This window comes from Dipteris shenzhenensis, chromosome 5, assembly GCF_047967505.1.
Source record: "Dipteris shenzhenensis isolate YYH24624 ecotype China chromosome 5, Dip_SZ_1.0, whole genome shotgun sequence".
Taxonomy (NCBI): domain Eukaryota; kingdom Viridiplantae; phylum Streptophyta; class Polypodiopsida; order Gleicheniales; family Dipteridaceae; genus Dipteris; species Dipteris shenzhenensis.
The window spans coordinates 57,441,065-57,462,402 of NC_141600.1; the positions used below are offsets into that span (position 1 = coordinate 57,441,065).

The following is a 21,338-nucleotide window of genomic DNA, read 5'->3' on the forward strand; positions in this document are numbered from 1 at the left end:
CTTAAGTCAATCGATCTTGTTTAAAAACTGCTTGGATGGTCTTCAAATCTATGTGCTCAGCATACTCGCTGATGCATTTTTCCTAAGTATAAACAAACCCCAAGAGCAATGCTTATGGCTGAAATACATCATGCAACCTCTCATAAAAGACATGAGGCCCCGAAGGAGAGAACCAAGCCACCGAGCCCCAAGTCATCAAGAAGGGGGGGGGAGAAAACAAAAGTACTTAGAAGTCTAGCAATGCCCTTCTATATCACATAAACAATACTAAATGAACTCCTCAGCAAAAAGGAAACAAGGGTAGTAGGGACAGCAGACCCAAACCTGGACTTCCATAGGTTCATTGCCCCCCCCCCCCAAAAAAAAAGAATAGAAAGCCAAAAGAAATAGTGACTTTTCTATTCCTAAGAGATTTTCAGAGTCTTCTCCCAAACGGTTTCTGCAAGTCTGCCCAATGAGGAGCTCTAATGGGCTTCCAGCCCCCCTAAGACTGAGCTGAAACCTCTTGGAATTGCTAGCCGTGTAGCGAAGGAGGCTCCCTTGCATCAAACCATTCCCACTCCCCACGGTCCCACTGCAAATATTTTATGGGGACATCTCCATAGAGCCAAATCATCCATGAACCCAAAGAAACGTGATCCAAGTTAGGGTCTAGATACCAACTCGAAGTCAAGAAACACTGCCCCACTTGACCCGAAACCCTGACAGGCTCAAAAATGACATCCACAAAGATATCCTCATCCCTGGACTTTAATAACTTCCCCCCAAAGTGAACATTAAACCAAGGCATCCCCATATGAACCTCGTCAAAGCCCTATGACCTGAAGTGAGATATCTGACCTAATGTATATTTCAAGTACCGACACATAAATATAATCCATCAATAGGCCAACCATGATGGTCCAATAGTTTGCCTGTCCATGGAAATCCTCTTCCTCTTAAGTTTTGGTCTATGGAATCACCTATCTTCTAGATCAAAGTGATGGTATAGTAGTCCCTTAAGTGGAAAATATGTCTGTGGGCTGATGCACTGTGGTGCTATTCTTGTATTTGCAAGCTTTCTAAATAAAAGATAAAGAAATACCAAAAGGGGCGCTAAGTTTAGGGCCAATCTGGTGTCTTGTTTCTCTGAAATTCGTTTGCAACAGCGGTGCAGACGGGCAATCTAGCTTCTGATTTTGGTTTCTGTTCTTTATTTGTTGGGTGTTATTATTTTCTGGTTGCCTCAGATCCTTTTGCTTTATGCAGTAAAATTTCGACGCAGCCTTCCAACAAAGACTATGATCCTCGATCGGACATGGTAACTCCTTTCTAATAGTTCATCCAAAACTACCTACAATTACTACTGCATATTCCTTAAAGAGCGCCTACTATCAATTGCTACCTGTCAATCATGGCAAAAAGACAAAACTACTAGTGGAGTTACATCAATTATGGATTGAGTACCTACGTACATTCAAGCTTTTCGAGGCTTCAAAATTGGATTTCAATTCAAGAAAATGAGTCTTTAAGAAAAAAACATCTTGCTATTATAAGTAAATCCAATCCTGAGGGTCGTCGAGCTTGCCTATTCTAGCAATACAAGATTGGACTTGAAATCAAAGCAAATGCATATGAGACTTCAATAACAATTTCTTGGCTACCAACACATGATAGGATCACATGGGATAGTTGGTGCCATCTAACTTGTCTTCAAGGGCAAGCATACCAACTGGATCATGGTTTTCCATTGCAATCGATGCAAAATGCACAACCCCAAAGTAGTTAGATTGCACAAAGTTCAAAACAGCTGCCTGCACAGAAACTAAGTGCCAATGTGTGCTTCTTGCACAATTCTGCAACTCGCCTTATAATATCTTGGAAATGGCAATCTGGTAGACATGTTCATTGATGTCAATTTGTTGCCAATGCCTCTTGAATTTTGTGGTTGAACTCTTTCTCCTTCGTATCTCAAGATTCTCCCATCTATATTCTCTGGCATGCTAGCAACAATATTACGAACAACATGACAAGTCTCAGATTCTCTGCCCCTTTTGCCTTGCGTTCAAGGGCCAATGTGAGGAAAAAAACGGCACAAAGGTAGATGTGTCCAGAAGCAAAAGGGCTATTGGAACTGGAATGTTAGGGCAAGCGGTGGAATATAATTGCAGGTTTTGAGATTAGACCTCCGTCACAGGCACCTGCCACTACACCTATTAATTCGGGTGGTGGTAGTGTTATTTATACTTCATCTTCCAACACTACTGCCTTTTTGCCTCCAACTTGGGAACAATCTAGATGGCATGGCAGAGATGCACAAGCTCATGCTTTAATAGCATATCTATGTGGAGCAACAACCGCTTGGGTTTTCTAAGACTGAAGGAATGGTTTACAGGCTCGGAAAGCTTTGTATGGACTTAAGCAAGCTCCTCGAGCTTGGAATCAGAAGATTGATGAGTTGGCTGATCCCAACCTCTACATTTACCGTCAAGGAAGACTTCTTTCCTCATCATCTTGTATGTCGATGATCTGTTCATTACAGGAAGTCATACTGCCCATATTGTTGAGACCAAGGCAGCTCTCTCTCACGCCTTTGAGATGACAGATCTTGGTCTTCTAAACTTCTTCCTAGGACTGGAGATTTCACAAGGACCAAAGGGTTACTTTGTGTCACAAATACGTTATACTCATGAGCTTCTGGAGGCGTTTCATATGTCCGATTGTAGTGCCATTTCCTCACCCATGGACCCCAGTACCAAGTTGATCAAGTATGATCCCAATGATCCCGTGGATGCCAGCAAGTACCGTAAGTTGATTGGATCTCTGATTTGGCTCCTCAATACTAGACTAGATCTATGTTACTCCGTTGGTCTTCTCAACTCTTTCATGCAGACACCTAAGAAGACTCATTGGGATGTTGGTCTTCGAATACTTTTGTATCTTTAGGGGTCTCGCAGTCAAGGGTTGTTCTATCAATCCAAACAGCATTTCAGGATCTAGCTTTTAGGTTGGAGTGACTCCGACTGGGAAGGTGATTCTGACACTCGCCGTTCCACCACTAAGTACTGTTTCACTCTCGGCTCGGCGGCCATCACTTGGAGCAGTAAGAGACAACCGACAGTCACTCTCTCTTCTACTGAGGTAGAGTATGGTGCGCATGTTCCGCTACTTGTAAGGCAGTTTGGCTCCGTCGCTTACTTAGAGAGATTGGGTTTCCATAGTCAGCCCCAACCGTCATCCACAATGACAATCAAAGTTGTATCGATCTGGCTAGGAATCCAGTGTTTCATGCTCGTACCAAGCATATTGAGATCCAGTACCACTATGTTCGGGAGAAGGTTCTTGACGACGTGATCCAGTTGATGTATTGCAAGACGAAGGACAACAAGGTGGACCTCTTCACCGAGCCCTTGGTGCAGCAGCTGCTTAGCGATCATTCCAGCTTGTAGGCCATCTTCTCCCGGTTCTAGTGATGCTCTATGGGCCCTGGTACGTGCCTTGTAGGCATAGTTATAGGCACTTCAATGTTTTAGTGCCTTTTATGCCACATAGGACATTTAGTCCTATGTGACACCTAGGATACTTAGTCCTAGGGTCTACCTTCAAGTATCTTGTACTTTTGTTTCTTTTTAATCTAGTTGACGTGACGGCTTATCTCTCTCGACTCTTGTACTTGCTCCCATACTCACCGCACCTATAGTGGTATCAGAGCGACTAGGACCTGCTTCCTTGCCCTCGGACCTGCATTGCTCCCTGCGTCCCCATCCGTACAATCCGTACGACTGTATGGACGTACGTACAGATCCGTATAGATCCCGTACGTCTTCTACCAGCTGCCTGTCTGATCTGCTTGTAATCCTGCAGTCATCCGTACAGTGGTACGTAACTGTGCAGGACATACGCCGTACAGTCGTACCTCAGACGTACTTATGTTGTACTTGTTCCGTATAGGTGTATCTATGCCGTGCCTGCTCCATACAAGTGTACCTGCGCCGTACATATTTCGCATAGACGCACTTGTACCGTACCTGCTTCATACAGGTTTATCTGTTGCATACCTGTTTCATACAATCTTCCGTACGGGTATACCTGCAGATCAGCTGTTCGCAGCTTGTACCTGCCTTCCGTACACACGTGACTACAGATCAGCTGTCCGTACAGCTCGTACCTGCTCCGAGCGTTTCGTACAGGTTTCGCACGTGCAAATCTACCTATAGGTTTTGGCATTGGTTGTGAACCAGGTTCTTGGTTCTTGCTTGCTATACCTTTTTTGGGTCTCACTGCAGTCATCTACAGACATTTGTAGTTTTGGGGCTTTTGCAGGACATTGGCAAACTTGGGGCTTTCAATTCTTTTCACTTCCTTTGGTTGCAATTTCTTGCAAGACATTGGAGCTTTGGGATTTGGTCTGCAATTTCTTGTTTAGATTGCACGACATTGGGTCAGATTGCAAGATATTGAGTCACATTTGCAGGACATTGGGTCAGATTCCAATACATTGGGTCACATTTGCAAAATCTCAGCAAAATTTGGGGTTTTTTGGGGCTTTTGCCAGATTTGCTGTTTTTTGCACTGAACATTGCCTAACATAGTCACATTTGGGTCAAATTTGCATTTGCCCTTTGATTTGGGCTGAAAATGATAGCCTTGAGGCTTTTGTGTTTTCAGGTCTTTTCTTTTCAGGTTATCCCATTTGCAATGGCTAGCAACAATCATGATCTATTTGGCATTCTTCATGAAGATGATAAGTTGGATGGCACCAACTATCCGATGTGGTCTTATCTCATGAAACATATTCTTGTTGCAAGGCATTTTTGGAATATTGTTTCTGGGATTGATCTGAGACCAGCCAATGCTACAGTGGCTGCCCCTACTACTGGTCCCTCTGCAAAGGGTACTCCTCCTGATGCTTTATCCTCTAGCACCCCTGCTGTTGCTCCTCCAACTCAGGAACAATCAAGATGGGATGCAAGAGATACAAATGCACATTCCTGTATTGCTTTATCATGCAAGAGAATCATTATTATCATTACTTGTATTGGCTTGTCGAGGATTATTTCCCCAATTCTGATATGCTGGTCTTCTTGTCTGGTAGCATTCCCATTCACCCCTACTTGATTGGCTGCAGGTGGTTGTGTCACTGCTATAGCAGCTTGCATGTGAGGAGGCAATCGCCCCCTATAATTCGGATGGTACCAGCAATTGGCACTGTCATGATTTCGGTTGAAACAGCACTCACATTGAGCTTTCTCAGATGACCCGGCTTCTGATAGCCCCATGCTTTTCAAATGCTTTTTGATCTTTTTCTAACCTCATCCCCTAAGGAAGCTTTTGCCTTCTTCTTTGACTTGGAACTCCTCTTGGACTTTCCCTTCTTGGATTCCTTCTTTCTTTTTCTCTTGGACTTCATGTCCTCATCATCCAAAGCATCCGAATCGTCCTCATTGGACTTAGATTCTGCATCATCATCCTCACTATTGGTGTCAGAGTCTTCGTCTGAATCTATGTCTGAATCTGACTCCTCTCCAACCTTCTTACTTCTCACAGGATGGTACTTGTATGTGTATGGTCAAACATGTGACATGCATATTCATATGAGGGAAAATACATAAAAATGAACAAATCAAGAAAGTATCAACAGTAAGAGAACAAACTGAGGGCTAAGAAATATTCACCTTGCCCATGTCCACCATGCACAGCGTCCACACAAGTCTGCCTTTGACTTTCATCCATAACAGTTGTCTCAAGCTCTAACTTTTCTCCCTGTAAAAGTGCAACAAATTCAGCCTCAACCCAAGCATCTAATGCATAATCTGCCTTCAAATTATGGTGATATATAAGGTGCTAGAGAAGACGAATAAAAAAAATAAGCGAAGGCATCCATTATGCAAAGAAAGTAAATACAACTCTATTAGATACTCCTCTTGACTCCATAAAAAAACAACCTTCATGACACTTGATTGACATAATCTATGATTAACTCCCCACCATAATTGGCACCGGCGTTGAAGCCCTTTTCACCCTTCATATGCTAAATTCGTGATCGCTATAGCAAAACCATCATGAGCACATTGCTCGGCATGTCTCCCATCTCTCAAGCTTGAATTAAGAGGGGATAAGGATGGATTGTCTTCTCCAACCATCTGCACCGGCTAAGACATCAACTTTAAATACAACACCTCCTATAAGCTTAGATCACAATCTTGTGTTAAGCAGAGGCTGTTTTAGTACTTCAGCAACCATTCACAATCATAGACATGCAATGGCATTATGCACTCCTTTGCCTCGAAGTCTTGCTGCAGTAGGCTGAAAAACATCACAAAAATTACCACAAATGCTTTGAACTTTTGAGTTATTAAACTGGATCAGTTTGTTAGGATGCAATGGACATGCTTCCTGTCTATCCATACTATAGTACTGAATTGTAATTGGTAGAGTAGAGTGATGATGGCTGCTTTTGTGAGTCCTTTTCTGCAAAGACTAAGATATAGTTTTGCCATTCCCATGTATCTAGGAGAGGCATTGATTACCACACTTGATACATCAACAACCTCTGATAGGAGGCCATAAAGACAAAAGGCATCCATCTATTTTGGCCCCCTCATAAAAGCTCCAAAGTGGGAGAGATTCAAGCCCTCCCATGTATAGGGTCACCAACAGCCATGTTAGTGGTCCAACCCTTTCACCACATGCCAAACCCTCCTCATTCCCACAAACTTCAATGCCATGTTAATGGTAGAAAATGGAATTTAATGGAAACTTTTTAATGTTATTACAACAAAACTTTTTTAAGAACGTACTAGCCTAGTCAAATAGCATAGTAGCCCAACCTAGTACACTTAGGACATTTTAGTCCTAAGTTGACTTTGGTTGACTTTGGGCCTTATATTGGCCATCTCTTGCACTTGCACGTTATCCATTTGCGAGTGCACTTCAGTTCCTTCAGCTTGTTGTCTCCTCCTTGCAATCCAGCTTCCTTCCATCGCTCCCCACATCCAACACAATGTATGTGACCTCTGTTCTTGCATTTGAAATTCCATTGTAGAGAATATACCTAGATGAGGCTAGGAACATGCCCAAACTTATCCTCTAGAAACACAACATAGTGCAGTTTCCATCTCATGATAGTCACTCATAAGGTTGAAAACCATAAACTCCATCATGCATAGCACGGACTAGCTACTATGACATCCCCACTAACGTCATCAACACCAAAAAGTGGGTGTAGACCATAGTATAAACATATGATCTCACACATACAAATCCACACAACCACACATACTTGAGCATCCATTTATACAAAGTCTTTGTACTGAGTTTCTATCTGCACTCCAAAGGTGAAGGGCAAACTCAGTCATGACGAAGGCCAGCACTAAAGGAGAAGGCTAGCCATTGTAGATAATATTTGTGTAAAAGACATCACAATTTGTGCGGTTCCCTCTCGTTGCACAAGCAGTATTAAACCGAAGACATCTTAGAGCAAGGAACATTGGAACCAAACAAATTCGTAGGAGGACCCATGGCTGAATTTCACTTTCGTTGAAATGGATTAGGAGAAACAAAAGTAAATGAAGGAAATTTGAGGAAGAAAACTGAAAATCACGCAAGCTTCAACCTCTGCACTGATACAAAGAATTTCCCATCTAAGAGGCTCAGTTGCCAGTAGGAAAAAGCACAGATGAGAGATATATGGCCATTTTTACACATTGCAGGCAGCAAAATGTGAAAGGCTATTGTGATTTGATCAAGGAAGATGCATAACAACTTGACGTGGGTTAGATATGGAAGAGAAAGGGTTGGCTGCAACTTTGAAAACTTGGACTAAAAGCAAACATGCTCCAGTCTAATGTTCGTAAGCTAGAAGCATGGTTCTTGGCGAGTTTTGCTTTTCCTGGGTGCCACCCCTAAAAATGTAACATTTGCTTTGCGTACAAGGCAAGCCTCACCCAAAAAAGCATCCCTGCTTTTCGTGCAAGCTACTCCTTGAAAGCACACTATTTGCTCTACATGCAAGCAAGCCCAAAAAGCAAAGTCCCTAATTTTCGTGCAAGCCACTCATTGAAAGGCAAAGTCTTTGCTTTACATACAACCAAACGAGCAAATCCACAATTTTTGAGGAAGCCACACCCAAAGCAACATATCCTTGCATATCATGCAAGCTAGGACTCTTATCCCTTCCAATTTGATCTTGAGCATGTTTCCCATGTCTAATACCAACCACAAATCACCTCTATCCAGATCATCCTTTGTAGACATGTAATTCTACACAACAATCACTGCAACAAGTCTCCTTAGATAGCAAATCACAATCATTGCCCTATGTAACAGCCCTGACGAGCTGAAAAACGCCGCACATGATGCCACAAGAGCTGAAAACACAGCTCCTACCTAGGCTGAAATGGTTTCTTCAGCAAACACAAAAACTACAAACAGAACAAGATTATATAGTTTTAACCTATATCTATAACCAACAAAGATTGCATAATCTCTGCAACCAACAATCTTAGATTAATTCTAGCATACCTAGATCACTCACATGTACGTTAGATAATGCACGTTAAAATGTAACTACTCGTTCCAATTTAAGTTAAATATGAGATCTCTAGCTTGAGTTATAGCCCTAGCAAGATTATGGATATTCAATTTAATATAACCTAGCATCCTAGAAGCCACGTGGGCTTATCGTAATTGTGATTTCGATATGAGTCTCTTCCACACACCTCATGAAGTTTGCACTTCATCTGGACCACCTTGGCTGACATTGCATGAGACAATAATGGACAGATACGAGGGGAGATTGTTGTAGATTCTTGAGACTATATATTTCAGCTGCTTGTTGGGATGAGCTTTGACATCTAAGTATGGCTACCAGTGATATTCTACATCTTTGGCTTCACCAAGTATATTTTGGCATCTATTATCATCAATTACTGCTAATCAAGAAATTGATTGTATTCATTTATCATGTTAGAACTCTCCTAGGGTTCAACTTGGTTCAGTCAAGAGTTTTATTATCATTATAATCAAACGAGGCATTATTGGAATGGGGCTTAGCAGTGATCCTAATTTGCACCCATGCAAACACTTTTCCATTTTATGTTGAAAGTAATATCATTTGGGTTGGCTTCCGCTATAGCACAACTCTAACAAGTATCAGAGCTTGCTTTCGTTCAAATAATTTATTTGATTGACCTTGAGGTATCAGCCAAGGTTTGCTTGTGTTGGTGAACGTGTGAAAAAGTTTGGGAATTAGCATCATCCTTGTCCTTAGCAATGGTGAAAACTCTGTCAGCCCCAACAAGATCTTTACACGATCTTGTTCAAGACACAAGCAATGGTTTCATCCAAGTGCGATCTTTGACCTCCCTCTGTAGCACACAGTCCCGCATTGATGTTTGCTTGTTCTGCTTTGGATCAGCGGCGATCAGCCCTCGATGTAGGTGCCTCCAATCATGTAGTCCTAGTTCCGTACAAACAGCAAGAGAGAGAGAGACAGAGAATGCAAAGCAGAGATGAGGCAAGGAGCACTGGTTTATTGCATAGGAACTATGCACAAGCAGTGTGTCTAACTGGGAAGGATACAATTGATAGGGGAGGAGGGCCCTATCTATAGGGTAGCAAAATGGCCGACCTTAGGTTAGTCAACTAGCCCAGGTCATATCAATTGACTCGACCCAAGTCAACAAACCAGGTGTCCCGACCAAGGTTACCCCACCAAGGTTTACCAACCCAAGCAACCTATTTCGCCACTCCAATCTGGCTCTATGCCATGGGAAACCGCCTCAGAATCGAACCCTAAACTAATCGAAAATCTACTCCTATTCGGGCGGGTACACCCACAAGCTCATGAGTCACAGCCCAAAAGAACAATGGTGTCCTTGCTAAGCAGGAAGGGGCTCCCACATTCAAGTGTGTTTTGTTTAGCTTGCCATGTGTATGAAAGATTTTCCAATTATCAACACCCCACCATGGCATCCAGTTCACTCATTCCACATAATGGTGAGGCTGGAAAGTTCGCCAGAACCAGCTATCCAACATGGAAAACTAAAAAGTTAGGACAGAGAAATGTGGTAGGTGAAGGTAAGAACAGAGCTGAAACCCATAGACGTGGTGGATGCCACACGGCAAATAGCAATTTGTATTTTGCAACTCATCAAGGCATGAGGAAACTTTTGCAGCAAAGCCAAAACCACAATAACCATGCCAATATGAGAAGCCACGTCCGAATCAAGGAGATTCAAGATGGGACCTTTGGAGCTATTGAGGATCCTAGGGCAGCCCTGTGCCCCTACATGTATTGATTTGGATCTCAATTATGTGCAAGTGGATATTGTGGCCTCTCCCACAACTTTCCGCAAAGGTCGAGGCCACAGCTCAATGTCTTATCTGACGCGATATGCTCGGTAACTACATAAATTTGTATTAAAGTATAGTTTGGAAGGACCTATTGACTAAGATGTGCTACATTTGTCCTAAGCATCATCATGTAGCCAACTCTACTTTCCTCCTTGCAATGCTCCAAAAAAACAATACTTCTAGGGTTTTGGCTCTTGGGGTGGTCTTCATAAGTAGTGAAGGGGGAAGCGGCAGATTTGGAGATGGGGAGAGAATAGCAGAAGAAAGGGAGGAGAAGAGAGGAGAAGGGGAAGGAGAGAGGAAGAGAGAGAAGGATGAGGGGATAGAGAGATAGAGATGTTGGAAAGGTCACCTCCCCATCTGTAAGCCCCCAAATGAGGAGAGCGTGGGGGAGGGAGACCTAGGGCAGGATGTGCCCAAAGAGAGATTACCTGGATGTGTGGATCTGGGACAGATCTGGAGCATTCATGGTTCGTGGGGTATTCCAAGGATGAAAGGTTGCATCAGGAGCAGCTCATGTGCAGGAAGATGGCGGGGACACAGTGTCTTGGATCAGGCCTGGCATGAGGCACTCAGTGGACTGCAGCAGGACCCTATGAAAGGCGCGCTGACATCAGCATGTGTACGGAGCAAGGTACAAAGCTGTACGGATCTGTACGGGCTGCTGCAGGGCAGTGTACGGAAGAGGTACGGCCAGGACAAGGCGCCGGCAAAGGGCTGCAGCAAGGCACAGTATAATGGGGGTCTATGGGCAGGTATACAGCCTGCAGCAGGGTCTCCAGCAGCAGAAAAGGGGAGCCTAGCAGCAGCCCAAAAGGGCCTGGCTAGGGCCCTTATATAGGGCTGGTTGGGCTGAGCCAACCAGGTCGGTTGGGCCAGCCAACCTGGTCTGTCCAGTCAGCCCAGATTGGGACAGACTGGTCGGGTTTTTGACAGGCTCCTAGGCTGTGAGATCGGGAGAGAGAGCAAAGGTGAGAACTGAAAACGGGAGAGAGAGCAAAGGTGAGAACTGAAAACGGGAGAGAGAGAGAGCTGAAAGCTTAGTTGCAAATAGATGAGTGTGTGAGTGATACAACTGAAGGAGTGAGATAAGGTTTTGTCCTAGTGACAAAACCTTAGTAGTCACTAACCATAGTTAGTGGACTAACTGCGGTTAGGGGGAAAAACCTCTTAAAGAGGGAAAAGTGCCCCTAACTAGCTTATTAAATTACATTGGTCATTGCTGAATTATATCTATAATTCTAACACCCCCCCTCAGTGCCAATGTCATGTACAAGGATGATTAATCACCAAACGGATATAAGTTCAGGGCACTGCGAAATGCCTCAAACTTTTCACGTGGAAGTGCTTTGGTGAAAATATCTGCAACATTGTCATGTGTGGACACAAAGATCATACTGATCTCTCCTGCATGCAACTTCTCTCTGACGTAGTGATAGTGAACCTCAATGTGCTTCGTGCGAGCATGAAACACTGGATTCTTTGCCACTGCAATGGCACTCTGACTATCAGTGAGAATTGGAGAAGGACCCTCCAATGACAGATGAAGATCAGAAAATAGACGACGCAGCCAGACACATTCAACTGTTGCTGTGAAAGCTGCCCTATACTCAGCTTCACATGATGAGGTAGCCACTGTAGATTGTTTCTTGCTCAGCCAGGAAATGCAAGCTTTACCCAAAAAGAAACAATTGCTACTAGTGGACTGCCTAGTGTCATAATCACCAGCCCAATCTAAATCACTGCAGGCATGCATCTGCAAGTCACCCCCCTGGGAAATAACAAGCCAAAAGACTTCGTGCCCTGCAAATAATGGAAGATGCGCTTAACTGCCTGCCAATGCATAGTTTTTGGGCTGTGCATATACCTGCTCACCTGAGATACTGCAAACTCAATATCAGGTCTAGTGTTGCAGAGATAAATGAGGCATCCAATAGCCTGACTGTAAAATGTGGCATCAACTGATTCTCATGCATCATGCATTGTGAGTTTCAGCCCCAGCTCCATGGGAGTGGCTATGGGCTTACAATCATGCATGTTAGATCTGTCCAAGAGTTTCTGTACATACTTGGACTGAGACATAACAGTGCCACGTCTCTCTTGAGAAAACTGGATCCCCAAATAAAAGTGAAGCAGCCCCAAATCTGACATGTCAAAGTTGGTTTGCAAATGAGCTTTGAAATCTGCAATGGTATCTTCATTGGACCCTGTGAGCAGTAAGTCATTGACATAAAGAATGATGACTAAAATTTCCCCCCCATCCTTCTTGATGTAGAGGGTGCTCTCAGTAGGACTATTGTGCAGCCCCTTGCTGGTCAAAAAGGCATGAATCTTGGCATACCATGCACGAGGGGCCTGTTTCAGCCCATACAAAGCTTTCTTCAGCTTGCATACCTGAAGTGCATTTCCTGAAATTTCAAAGCCTGGAGGTTGTTTGACAGAAACCTCTTCCAACAAGTCTCCATTTAGGAAGGCTGTTTTAATGTCCAACTGATGAACATTCCACTCAAAATGTGCAGCCATTGCAATAACAGATCGGATGGTGGTCATCCGGGATGTAGGAGCAAAAGTCTCCTCATAATCTATGCCCTTTTTCTAAGCATAGCCTTTGGCAACCAGCCTTGCCTTGTATCTGTCAATGGAGCCATCTGACTTCCATTTCACCTTGAAAACCCATCGTTTACCAATGGCATGTTTACCTGGTGGCAAGTCTACGACATCCCAAGTCTGATTTTTCTGAATGGACTGCAATTCATCGTGTATGGCATTCATCCAACATTGTCCTTTGCTTCTTCGAATGTTGCAGGCTCCTCCTCATCGAGAAGAGTACCTGCATATGCTGATTCCACTGAATTAGCACCTTACTGCACTGCGAGTCCTACCAGGTAATGGAGCATCAATCTTACTCTCCCTGAGAGTCTGTAACAGCCAGTTTGGGACTGTTTTTGCTGCATGTATGTCTGCAATTTCTTGCTGAACCACCTGTTCCACTTGTGGAGGTGGCAAGACATCCTGTGGCTGAACTCGAGCATCGGGAGGTGGCTGTAAATTCTGATTTGCATCAGAAATATCAGCAGGGGAACCCAAGGCAATGGGTAGCAGCCCCTCAAAAACATCCTCTGAAGAAGGCATATGAAATTCAGCCTGAGTGTGAGCTGAATTTTCTGCAAATATCACATCTCTACTGACAATGATCTTGCGTGTAGCAAGATTGTAGAGACGGTACCCCTTGCTTTCTGCACTGTACCCAACAAATATGCACTTAATTGCCTTATCTAACAACTTATGCCGAAATTCAACTAGCACATGAGCATATGCAAGGCATCCAAAGACACGGAAATGATCCATTAAAGGCTTTCTCCCATTCCAGACTTCATAGGGAGTTTTTGTTTTCAAAGCCTTAGTGGGAGACCGATTTAAGATGTAGTTGGCACACATTAGACCTTCAAGCCAGAATTTGTGAGGCATGTGTTTGCTTTTCAGCATACATCTGTCCATCTCCATAAGAGTTATATTTTTCCTCTCAGCTTTGCCATTTTGCTGAGGGGTCAGCCTCACTGTGAGTTGATGCACAATACCCTTGCCTTTCAGAAAAGCATCAAAATCTACAGACAAGTATTCCCCACCTCTATCTGTGCACAATGTCTGTATCTTGAGTCCAGATTCATTTTCAACCATGGCTGAAAAGTGCTTAAACACCATGAACACTTCTGATTTGCGCTTTAGCCCAAAGACCCAAGTGAAATTGGAGTAATCATCAATAAAAGTAACAAAGTAGAGATGACCACCCAATGATGGAGTCCTCATGGGACCACAAACATCACTGTGTATAAGCTGTAATTTTCGGACAGCTTTAACTGAACCATCCTTTTTAAAGGGGAATCTGTGCATCTTGCCTAAAATGCGCCCTTCACAGGCATGTGGAGGAGGTATCTCAAGAGGTGGCAATGCATCAAGCATAGAGTCCTTCTGAAGTGTCATCAAGTTGTTGTAATGCATGTGGCCATATCTGGCATGCCATAACTCTGCATTCTGCATGGCAGCAGTAGGAGTAGAAACTGCAAGAGCATGGGCTGCTCTTTTCTCAAAAAGATCAAGCTGAAAAAGCCCACACAGCAGAGTATCAGATAATCTCAAGGCATAATCATTTTCTTTGTCTCGGACATCACATTTGTCATCCTCAAAGATGACCTGAAATCCAGCCCTGTTAAGAGTGGACACTGAAAGGAGATTCTTGGTGATACCAGGCACATACAAGACATCTGAAAGTCTGAAAATTGAGCCATCGATGGCGGTAAGCTCAACTTCTCCTGTACCACGTACTGAATATGACGAGTTGTTGGCACAGGTATTTTGACAGCGGTGCCTCCAAGCATATCACTTCTAGGAAGTGTCTCTTCACTTCCTTGCATCCACCTCCCGTTGGTAAGAAAGTCACTAAATATTTAGTGTTTCATTGACATTGAAAGCTGATGCATCCGTGGAAGAATCATAACTGCAAGTCAAAAAGACATATGTATCATCATTACAAGTGGCTGTACTATCCCGAACATTTGGAGCAGCCAGCCTAGAATCTAAAATGCAAGATAAAAAGGCATAATCCTGTCCAACAAAGTTGGCTGCAGCATCCCCACTGTCAGTTGCATGAGGAGCTGAATCTGAAACAGCCATACCGGAGCTGTTTTTCTTCTCTTTTGCAAGCCTTTTCTTGCATTCTGCAATGTGATGACCTGGCTTTTTGCAGAAATGACAAAAACCCTTCTTCTTGGGCTTACTTGCATCATTCTTAGCCTTTTGTGAAGGCTGTCCTGACCCACTGGAAGGCTGATTTACTGATGTCCTTGCCTGTCCCTTTCCTTTTGACTTGAACTTTGAGAGCATAGCTTGTTCAACTACACGTGAAGCCAAGTTTTTCCTGGTCTGCTCTTCCTGAAGCAGAAGTCCTATCAACTCATGAAAAGTGAGAGGATTTGCAACCCCCCCTCAATGATAAGTTCAACGAGATATGAAAGTTGAGATAAGTCTCAGGAAGAGAATTCAGAGTGGTGGTAATCATCTCTGAATCAAGAATAATCTCATCAATGTTCAATAATTGCTCTCTGAGATCCTGTAGCTTTGTGAGGTGGACTGACATGGAGTCACCCTCTTCCATATGTGTATTACTTAACTCTCTTTTCAAGAAAGATACCCTTGCATTATTCCGGGCTGCATACATGCTTTCTAAGATATCCCACGCTGCCTTCGAGGTCTTACACGACCGGATATGTGGAATGATAAATCTTTTCACTGAAAGAGAGATGCATGACAAAGCTAAGGCATCTCGTGAATCCCATCTCTTGTTCTGGAGTGGTGGCTACAGCTGCACCAACAACCTGTCCTACAACTGCAGCCTGTGCACGACCTCTTCCACCTCCTTGCTGGGGAGGGGTATTAGGTGCCATACCTGCTGGCCGGATCTCATCCCCATTCACATAATCCCACAAATTACGAGAAATCAGAATATTGCGTACCATAAAACTCCAGAGGGAGTAGTTGGTACCATCCAACTTGTCTTCCTGTGAAAGACCACCGAACTGGAAATCATTCTGATTTTGCTGGGCCATGTCTGAGAAAGAGATTACAGCAAATACAAAACTGAATTCCCTTGCTGGGAATGAAATGCACAACTCCCAAAAAACACAGCCAAGCACTGGCTGGAAATGCAACTCTTCCGGTAGTCCTTTGCGTAATGACCAAGCTTCTCACAGTATAAACATTTTACCTTCTTCTCCTCGCAATCTTCGGTCTTGTTGCCTTTGGAGTCCTTAGACTTGCCCTCTCCAAGCTTGTCCTTCGCCAGAAGTGCTTTGTCGTCATCCTTGTTGTACAACTTCTCCCGGGCCTCCTGCTGCAGTAACAAGCCCAAGCTCTTCGAATGTTAACGGCTTGGTCCTCTCTCCTGTTGTCACAGTTGTGACGAAACCCTTGAAGCTGCGAGGTAGAATGACAAGTGTTAGCAGTGCCAACTGACTGGAATCCACCTTCTGACCAACCGATGATAGTTGATCTCTCACCACTTTGGCTTTTGGGAAGTTGTCATCTACCCACTCTCCCTCATCCATGCCCATATTGAAGAGCTAGTATTGTACAGTCAATATATGAGAAGTGTTATGTGTCTCCTACAAGTCCTTCAAAGTGGCCCACGTCTCCATTGACGTATCTGCCATTTGGAGGTGAGGAATCACAGAGTCCGCCGTTGTCCCTATGATCAATGCCAAGGCTTGGGCATCTCTATCCTCCCATGGTTTGAGTTCATCTGGATCTACTGCCTCAAGAATCCTCCCCTTCTTGTCTAGTGTATCCTCCTGCTTTGCCTCCGTTCCCGTTGTGAGCTTCCACAACTTCCAAGCCACAAGATGGCTCCAGATCTTTACTTTCCACATGGGGTAATTGGTCCCATCCAGCTTCCCGGACTCTCAAAGTTGGGATGGTATAAGAAGGAACCTGACTGGAGGCAGGAGGAAGGAAGAGTAGTGGCTGAAGAGCTTTCTGACTTCAACATTTCTGCCGCAATTTTCACACAGCAAAAAATCTCCAAATAGAGCTTGCGGCAGATAGAATAGAACTCTGCAAACCTGAGACGAATGGAGTTGCTTTCGAGTAGAAGAACTCCTTCCTTCGATGTGAGAGTGTCTAGAGCTGGAAATCATGCTCTGATACCATGTTGGAAATGGAGGAAAGACTCTCTCTAACCTCACAACCTATGTGGAATAGGAACAGCTCCGTCTCATGCTCAATGATGCAAACCACACTTGAGTACCTCACTCAAACAGTACAGCATACACAGGAGAACTCAGATCTTATTCTCCACGAGTAGTGGTCAAAACACAGCTCAAGGTGAGCACAAAAGGACCAGCAAGGGCTGGACTACAAACTGAGAACTCTCTATAGGTCTTCTCCTGCTCCGCGCTGCCTCTGTTAGCTTCTGTGGCTGATGGAGAAGTGAGGGCGGAAGGGGGGTTTTTTAAAGGAGGCTGCCGACTGCCTAGTCGGCTACCAGGGCTAGACAGACCAGCCCTTGGTTGGCTGGCCAACCAGCCTGGTCGGCTATAACTGCCTCACCCCTGGGCAGCCTATAAATAGGGCTGCCAGGGGTTGTGTTTCCTGCTGCTGCTACACCCTTTCCTGCCCGCCTTGGGAGGTTCTGCTGCACAGCCACATGCTGCATGCTGCAGCCCATAATAGCCCCCCATAATCCCTCCCCCTCACAGTCATATGCCCCCCAATGTCCTCCTCATATGGGGGCTCACAGGTGGGGGACATTGACTTCCAACAAGTACTCCAACGAATCTAATCCCAAATTCTTATGCATTAATTCTGCCATATTCAACCCAACAGACAGTTTTGGGTAGCAATGCTAACACCTTGGCCCCTGGAAAATAATGCCATATAGCCTTATCCTACTAGGAGACGTGGCCTCTCCAAGGACCATGGCAGGGCAACTGTCAGCTGCCACTGCCCCTACCCTTTTAGCCTGCCAGCTGGCTTCTACCTTTCTCCTGTGGCCTCCATTACTCTGTAAACAAGTTTTCTGTACGCAAGATTCTTGTAATGAAGCAATGGTTACCCTTTTGATATCATGCACATGCCATGGCGTAACACAGCAAGGACAATGCCGATCCTCCAGAACCAAAACCCCATACTATCAGACCGACAAGGTTTAGGTTCATTATTTAACGAGGGCTCCAGACATCCCGGTTTTCTTCTCCCCTACTCATCTTTTGAAAACACAGGTTAGGTCTTCTTCTCGTAGTTTGAAAACACTGGTTCCTAGAGCTTGCAAATAGGCCTAAGCAAAATAAAAAAGCATACCTCCAGATGCTTTAGCCTCTCGAGAAGATTGAAATGGCTCTGTTCAAGCGCCCTTAGATGCTGTTGCAGCAATGAAAACTCCATTCGCATGATTGCCTCGCAATCCAAAATTACGTCTTCTGTCAACCCCTCCTCCAATAACCGGTTCCTGAGCCTCTCTGTTGAGATTCCCATTTCCGCAGAAAGTGGCATCGCCACCTGTTTGGGAAAGGTGCTTGAGAAATATTCCTTTGCGGCAAACAAGGCATCCAGCCAAGCACATCTATCTTCCTTACTCTCTGCCCGAAGATGCAAAGTTTTGGTTCCAGTGAAGATGTAGAACCTTCTGTCATCTGACCTGCTTTTCCGGATAGAGGAGACCTGGTGAAGCACTCCACGACTGTAAGCGCGTTCATCAATGATGAGGAATCCCATTAAGCTCCACAAATAGACCAAATCAAAATCTTGCAAACAGGCTGAAAATCGCAAATTAAGTTAACATTGGCGAACCTGCAGATGCACCTCTCCAAAAGATTTGCGAGGTCGATAGATATTTCTTTGCTTCTTCATCAATCTCTGAGATTCGTCACCTATGATCCTTGAGATTGGGTACTTTTCGTCGCTTAGTGTAATCTTGTTTGGCCCGTGGACTTTGTAATATGACAACACTCCATCTTTCAAAACGAACCACCGGGGTCTCCAGCCTTTTCCAAAATTCACCCATTTGTATAGGATGCCAGCAACACTCCCTTGAGATTCAAGCAGCTCTCCAGAAGTTGCGCCAACCCTCGTCGACCCCTCACGGCCCGGACTATCTCCCTTGGTATTAGGAGCAGCCCTCCCACCCTGCGTATCGCAATTCAAAGCATCGACATCCTGTAGAACAATCCTCGACGGTCCCGCTGAAGTTCGACATCTTGATAGACTTGCGCTGTCCGTCTGCTGAACATCCCGAACAGAAAAGGGATTGGAATCACGATGCAAACTGGAGCTTCTGACCTCGAGCGGAACCGACGTTTTGCTCTCCATATCAAGACGTGAAAGGCAGCACAGAACATTCATAAACTCCTTCCCGCAACGAGCCACCTTCACTCCACACAGAGACCAAAGAGCTCCAGCGAGCTTTTCTCTTGCTCCTCCGGTCCTCTATTCGCCCGCTCTTGGTGACGGACGGTGCCTCCTGCATGGTTCGGAGCGCCACAAATTCCAAGAAGCGTCGCGGAAATCATAACTCCATCCCCTGTCTGCGAGTGTGACAAGGTCAGTGAATCTCATAAAAGCTTGCGTTCGGAATCGCAATTGCGGCGTGTGCAATTCAGCCAAGGCGTGCACGCGAGGGGAAGGTCCAAGGCAAGGGGAAGCCAAGAGGAGATTCGAGCGAGCTTGGAAATGCGAGAAGCGATGGCGAAGAAGCAGAGGACGAAGGAAGCAAGTAAGAACGGAATTGAATGAATGAGTTGGTGTGTCTCACAACAACCGAAGACAACAAAAACAGGTTGGTGAAGACGAACACGTCTGCTTTTCTTCTTCTTCATTTTATGTAATTGGTTCACCGGCTGTAGCCGGTCTCTCACCGCCACGTGCCCTTCTCTCTTCTCTCTTTGAATGGGTTTTGTAACTTGCAATCTCCGGCATTTATAGTCTCTAGCATCGTCGTTTTATGGGGCAATTCCTATGTAACGATTCTGCCTCGGAGCTCCAAAGGTGGCATGCATTAGCACAAGTTGGACGACACGCCAACCCCAACACCTCAAGCAGTTTCGGCTTTCACCCACCTCCACTTGCCTGCATTCTCATCCTGCTAGAATGCTCCTCTGCCTTCACGGCGTAGACCACATCTATTAGCCCCTCCCAATTGCCCATGGGTGCGTGAGTGGGTGTGTGGCCTTTCAATGAGCAAGCAAAGATGCCATGCATTCCACCGTGCATTTCACCATAGGCATGAATAGGTCATTATTCCCAGATTTAAGCACATCAAAGAACACCAGGTACAAAGACTCTATTATAGAAGGTCCTCTAGTGGACTTCTATTATATGAAGTCTGCTAGCTATTGGCCTCACCGTATGCTCATCAAAGAATGTCTGACAAAAGACTCTATTCGACTTCTACCACACCAATGATGTAAATTTGGCATGTCTTTTGCATGACTTGACCTAGCATTGTAATTGACGCTAACTCTATGAAAGGGAGAATTGTTTGCAGGTACTAAAGAAAGGACTTAAATCTTGCACTAATCATTGTTCTTTTTAAAAAACTGCCCAAAAAATTTTTATAACCAAATTTGGCAAGCCAATTTTCCATGCACCCCACTTATAAAAGGCAACTTTCTAGCTATCCCCTTTGGACAACCCTTCTTATCGGAGGCAATATTCCTCTTGTGATATTTAGCCCCCCAAAAAAAGGCATTGAATCATGCTTTAACTTTAGCATGGATATGATCACCATCACACCTATTGCTAGCCCAACTTAGTGAGCTCCACAACATATTCACATGAGACAAGGTAGCACATTACTACCCAGATCCAACACAGTGGACCTTTCAAGGTAAGTTACTACATTGCACAAATGACGAGTTTTTCTTTCCCAAACCTAAGTACATTCATGGGAGGAGGAGAGCACTCATCTCACCAATATTTACGGTCTAATGTCTATTTAACTATCAATTGTACTTGTTGAAATCTTTCTTAGCACATTCTCTTGTTAATCCTTTTCGTCCCATTAAATATTCTCTTCTTTTTTTGTAAACATGCTCTTCTCTTTTTAATATTTGTCTATTTCCAAATGATGCCTCTGCAAATAGGTCCCTTTGCAACTTCCTTGGATCAATCACTAATTACTTTGTTCAACAACAAACTCTTATAAAATGTTTGGACCCTTATAACATTAAATTACGTCACCTTTCCTTCCATATTTTATGTATATAGTTCAAAAGTTGTAAAAGGTATTCTAAGCATTGGCATAAGATATTCCATGCTTCATTGTGCAAAAAGGTATCCCTTACATAGATTTGAGATATTCAATGCTTCATTTGTAAGCTATATATAGATCAAAATCATTGTTCCACACTGCCCTTGTGAAGAAGAGTAAAAGGTTAATTTTATGACCCCTCGGACTGAGCTTGGACTTGATATGTCTTCCACTTTAACAGTAAAAAGTGAGAGTAGCATCCTAA

General features: G+C 44.2%; 1 protein-coding gene across 1 annotated transcript in view; it reads right to left on the reverse strand.

Annotated features, from left to right (window-relative positions):
- LOC147902237 (oxysterol-binding protein-related protein 1B-like) overlaps positions 1-19,670 on the reverse strand; it is a 94,121-nt gene extending 74,451 nt beyond the window's left edge. Inside the window, exons 1-3 of the mRNA XM_087374797.1 lie at positions 18,676-19,670; positions 18,187-18,546; positions 5,655-5,742 (exon numbers count right to left, since the gene is read on the reverse strand). Of these exons, the coding sequence (XP_087230923.1) occupies positions 5,655-5,742; positions 18,187-18,546; positions 18,676-19,227 (1,000 nt within the window). The 5' untranslated portion in view covers positions 19,228-19,670. The remainder of the gene's footprint in view (positions 1-5,654; positions 5,743-18,186; positions 18,547-18,675) is intronic.
- Positions 19,671-21,338: the final 1,668 nt, after the last annotated feature.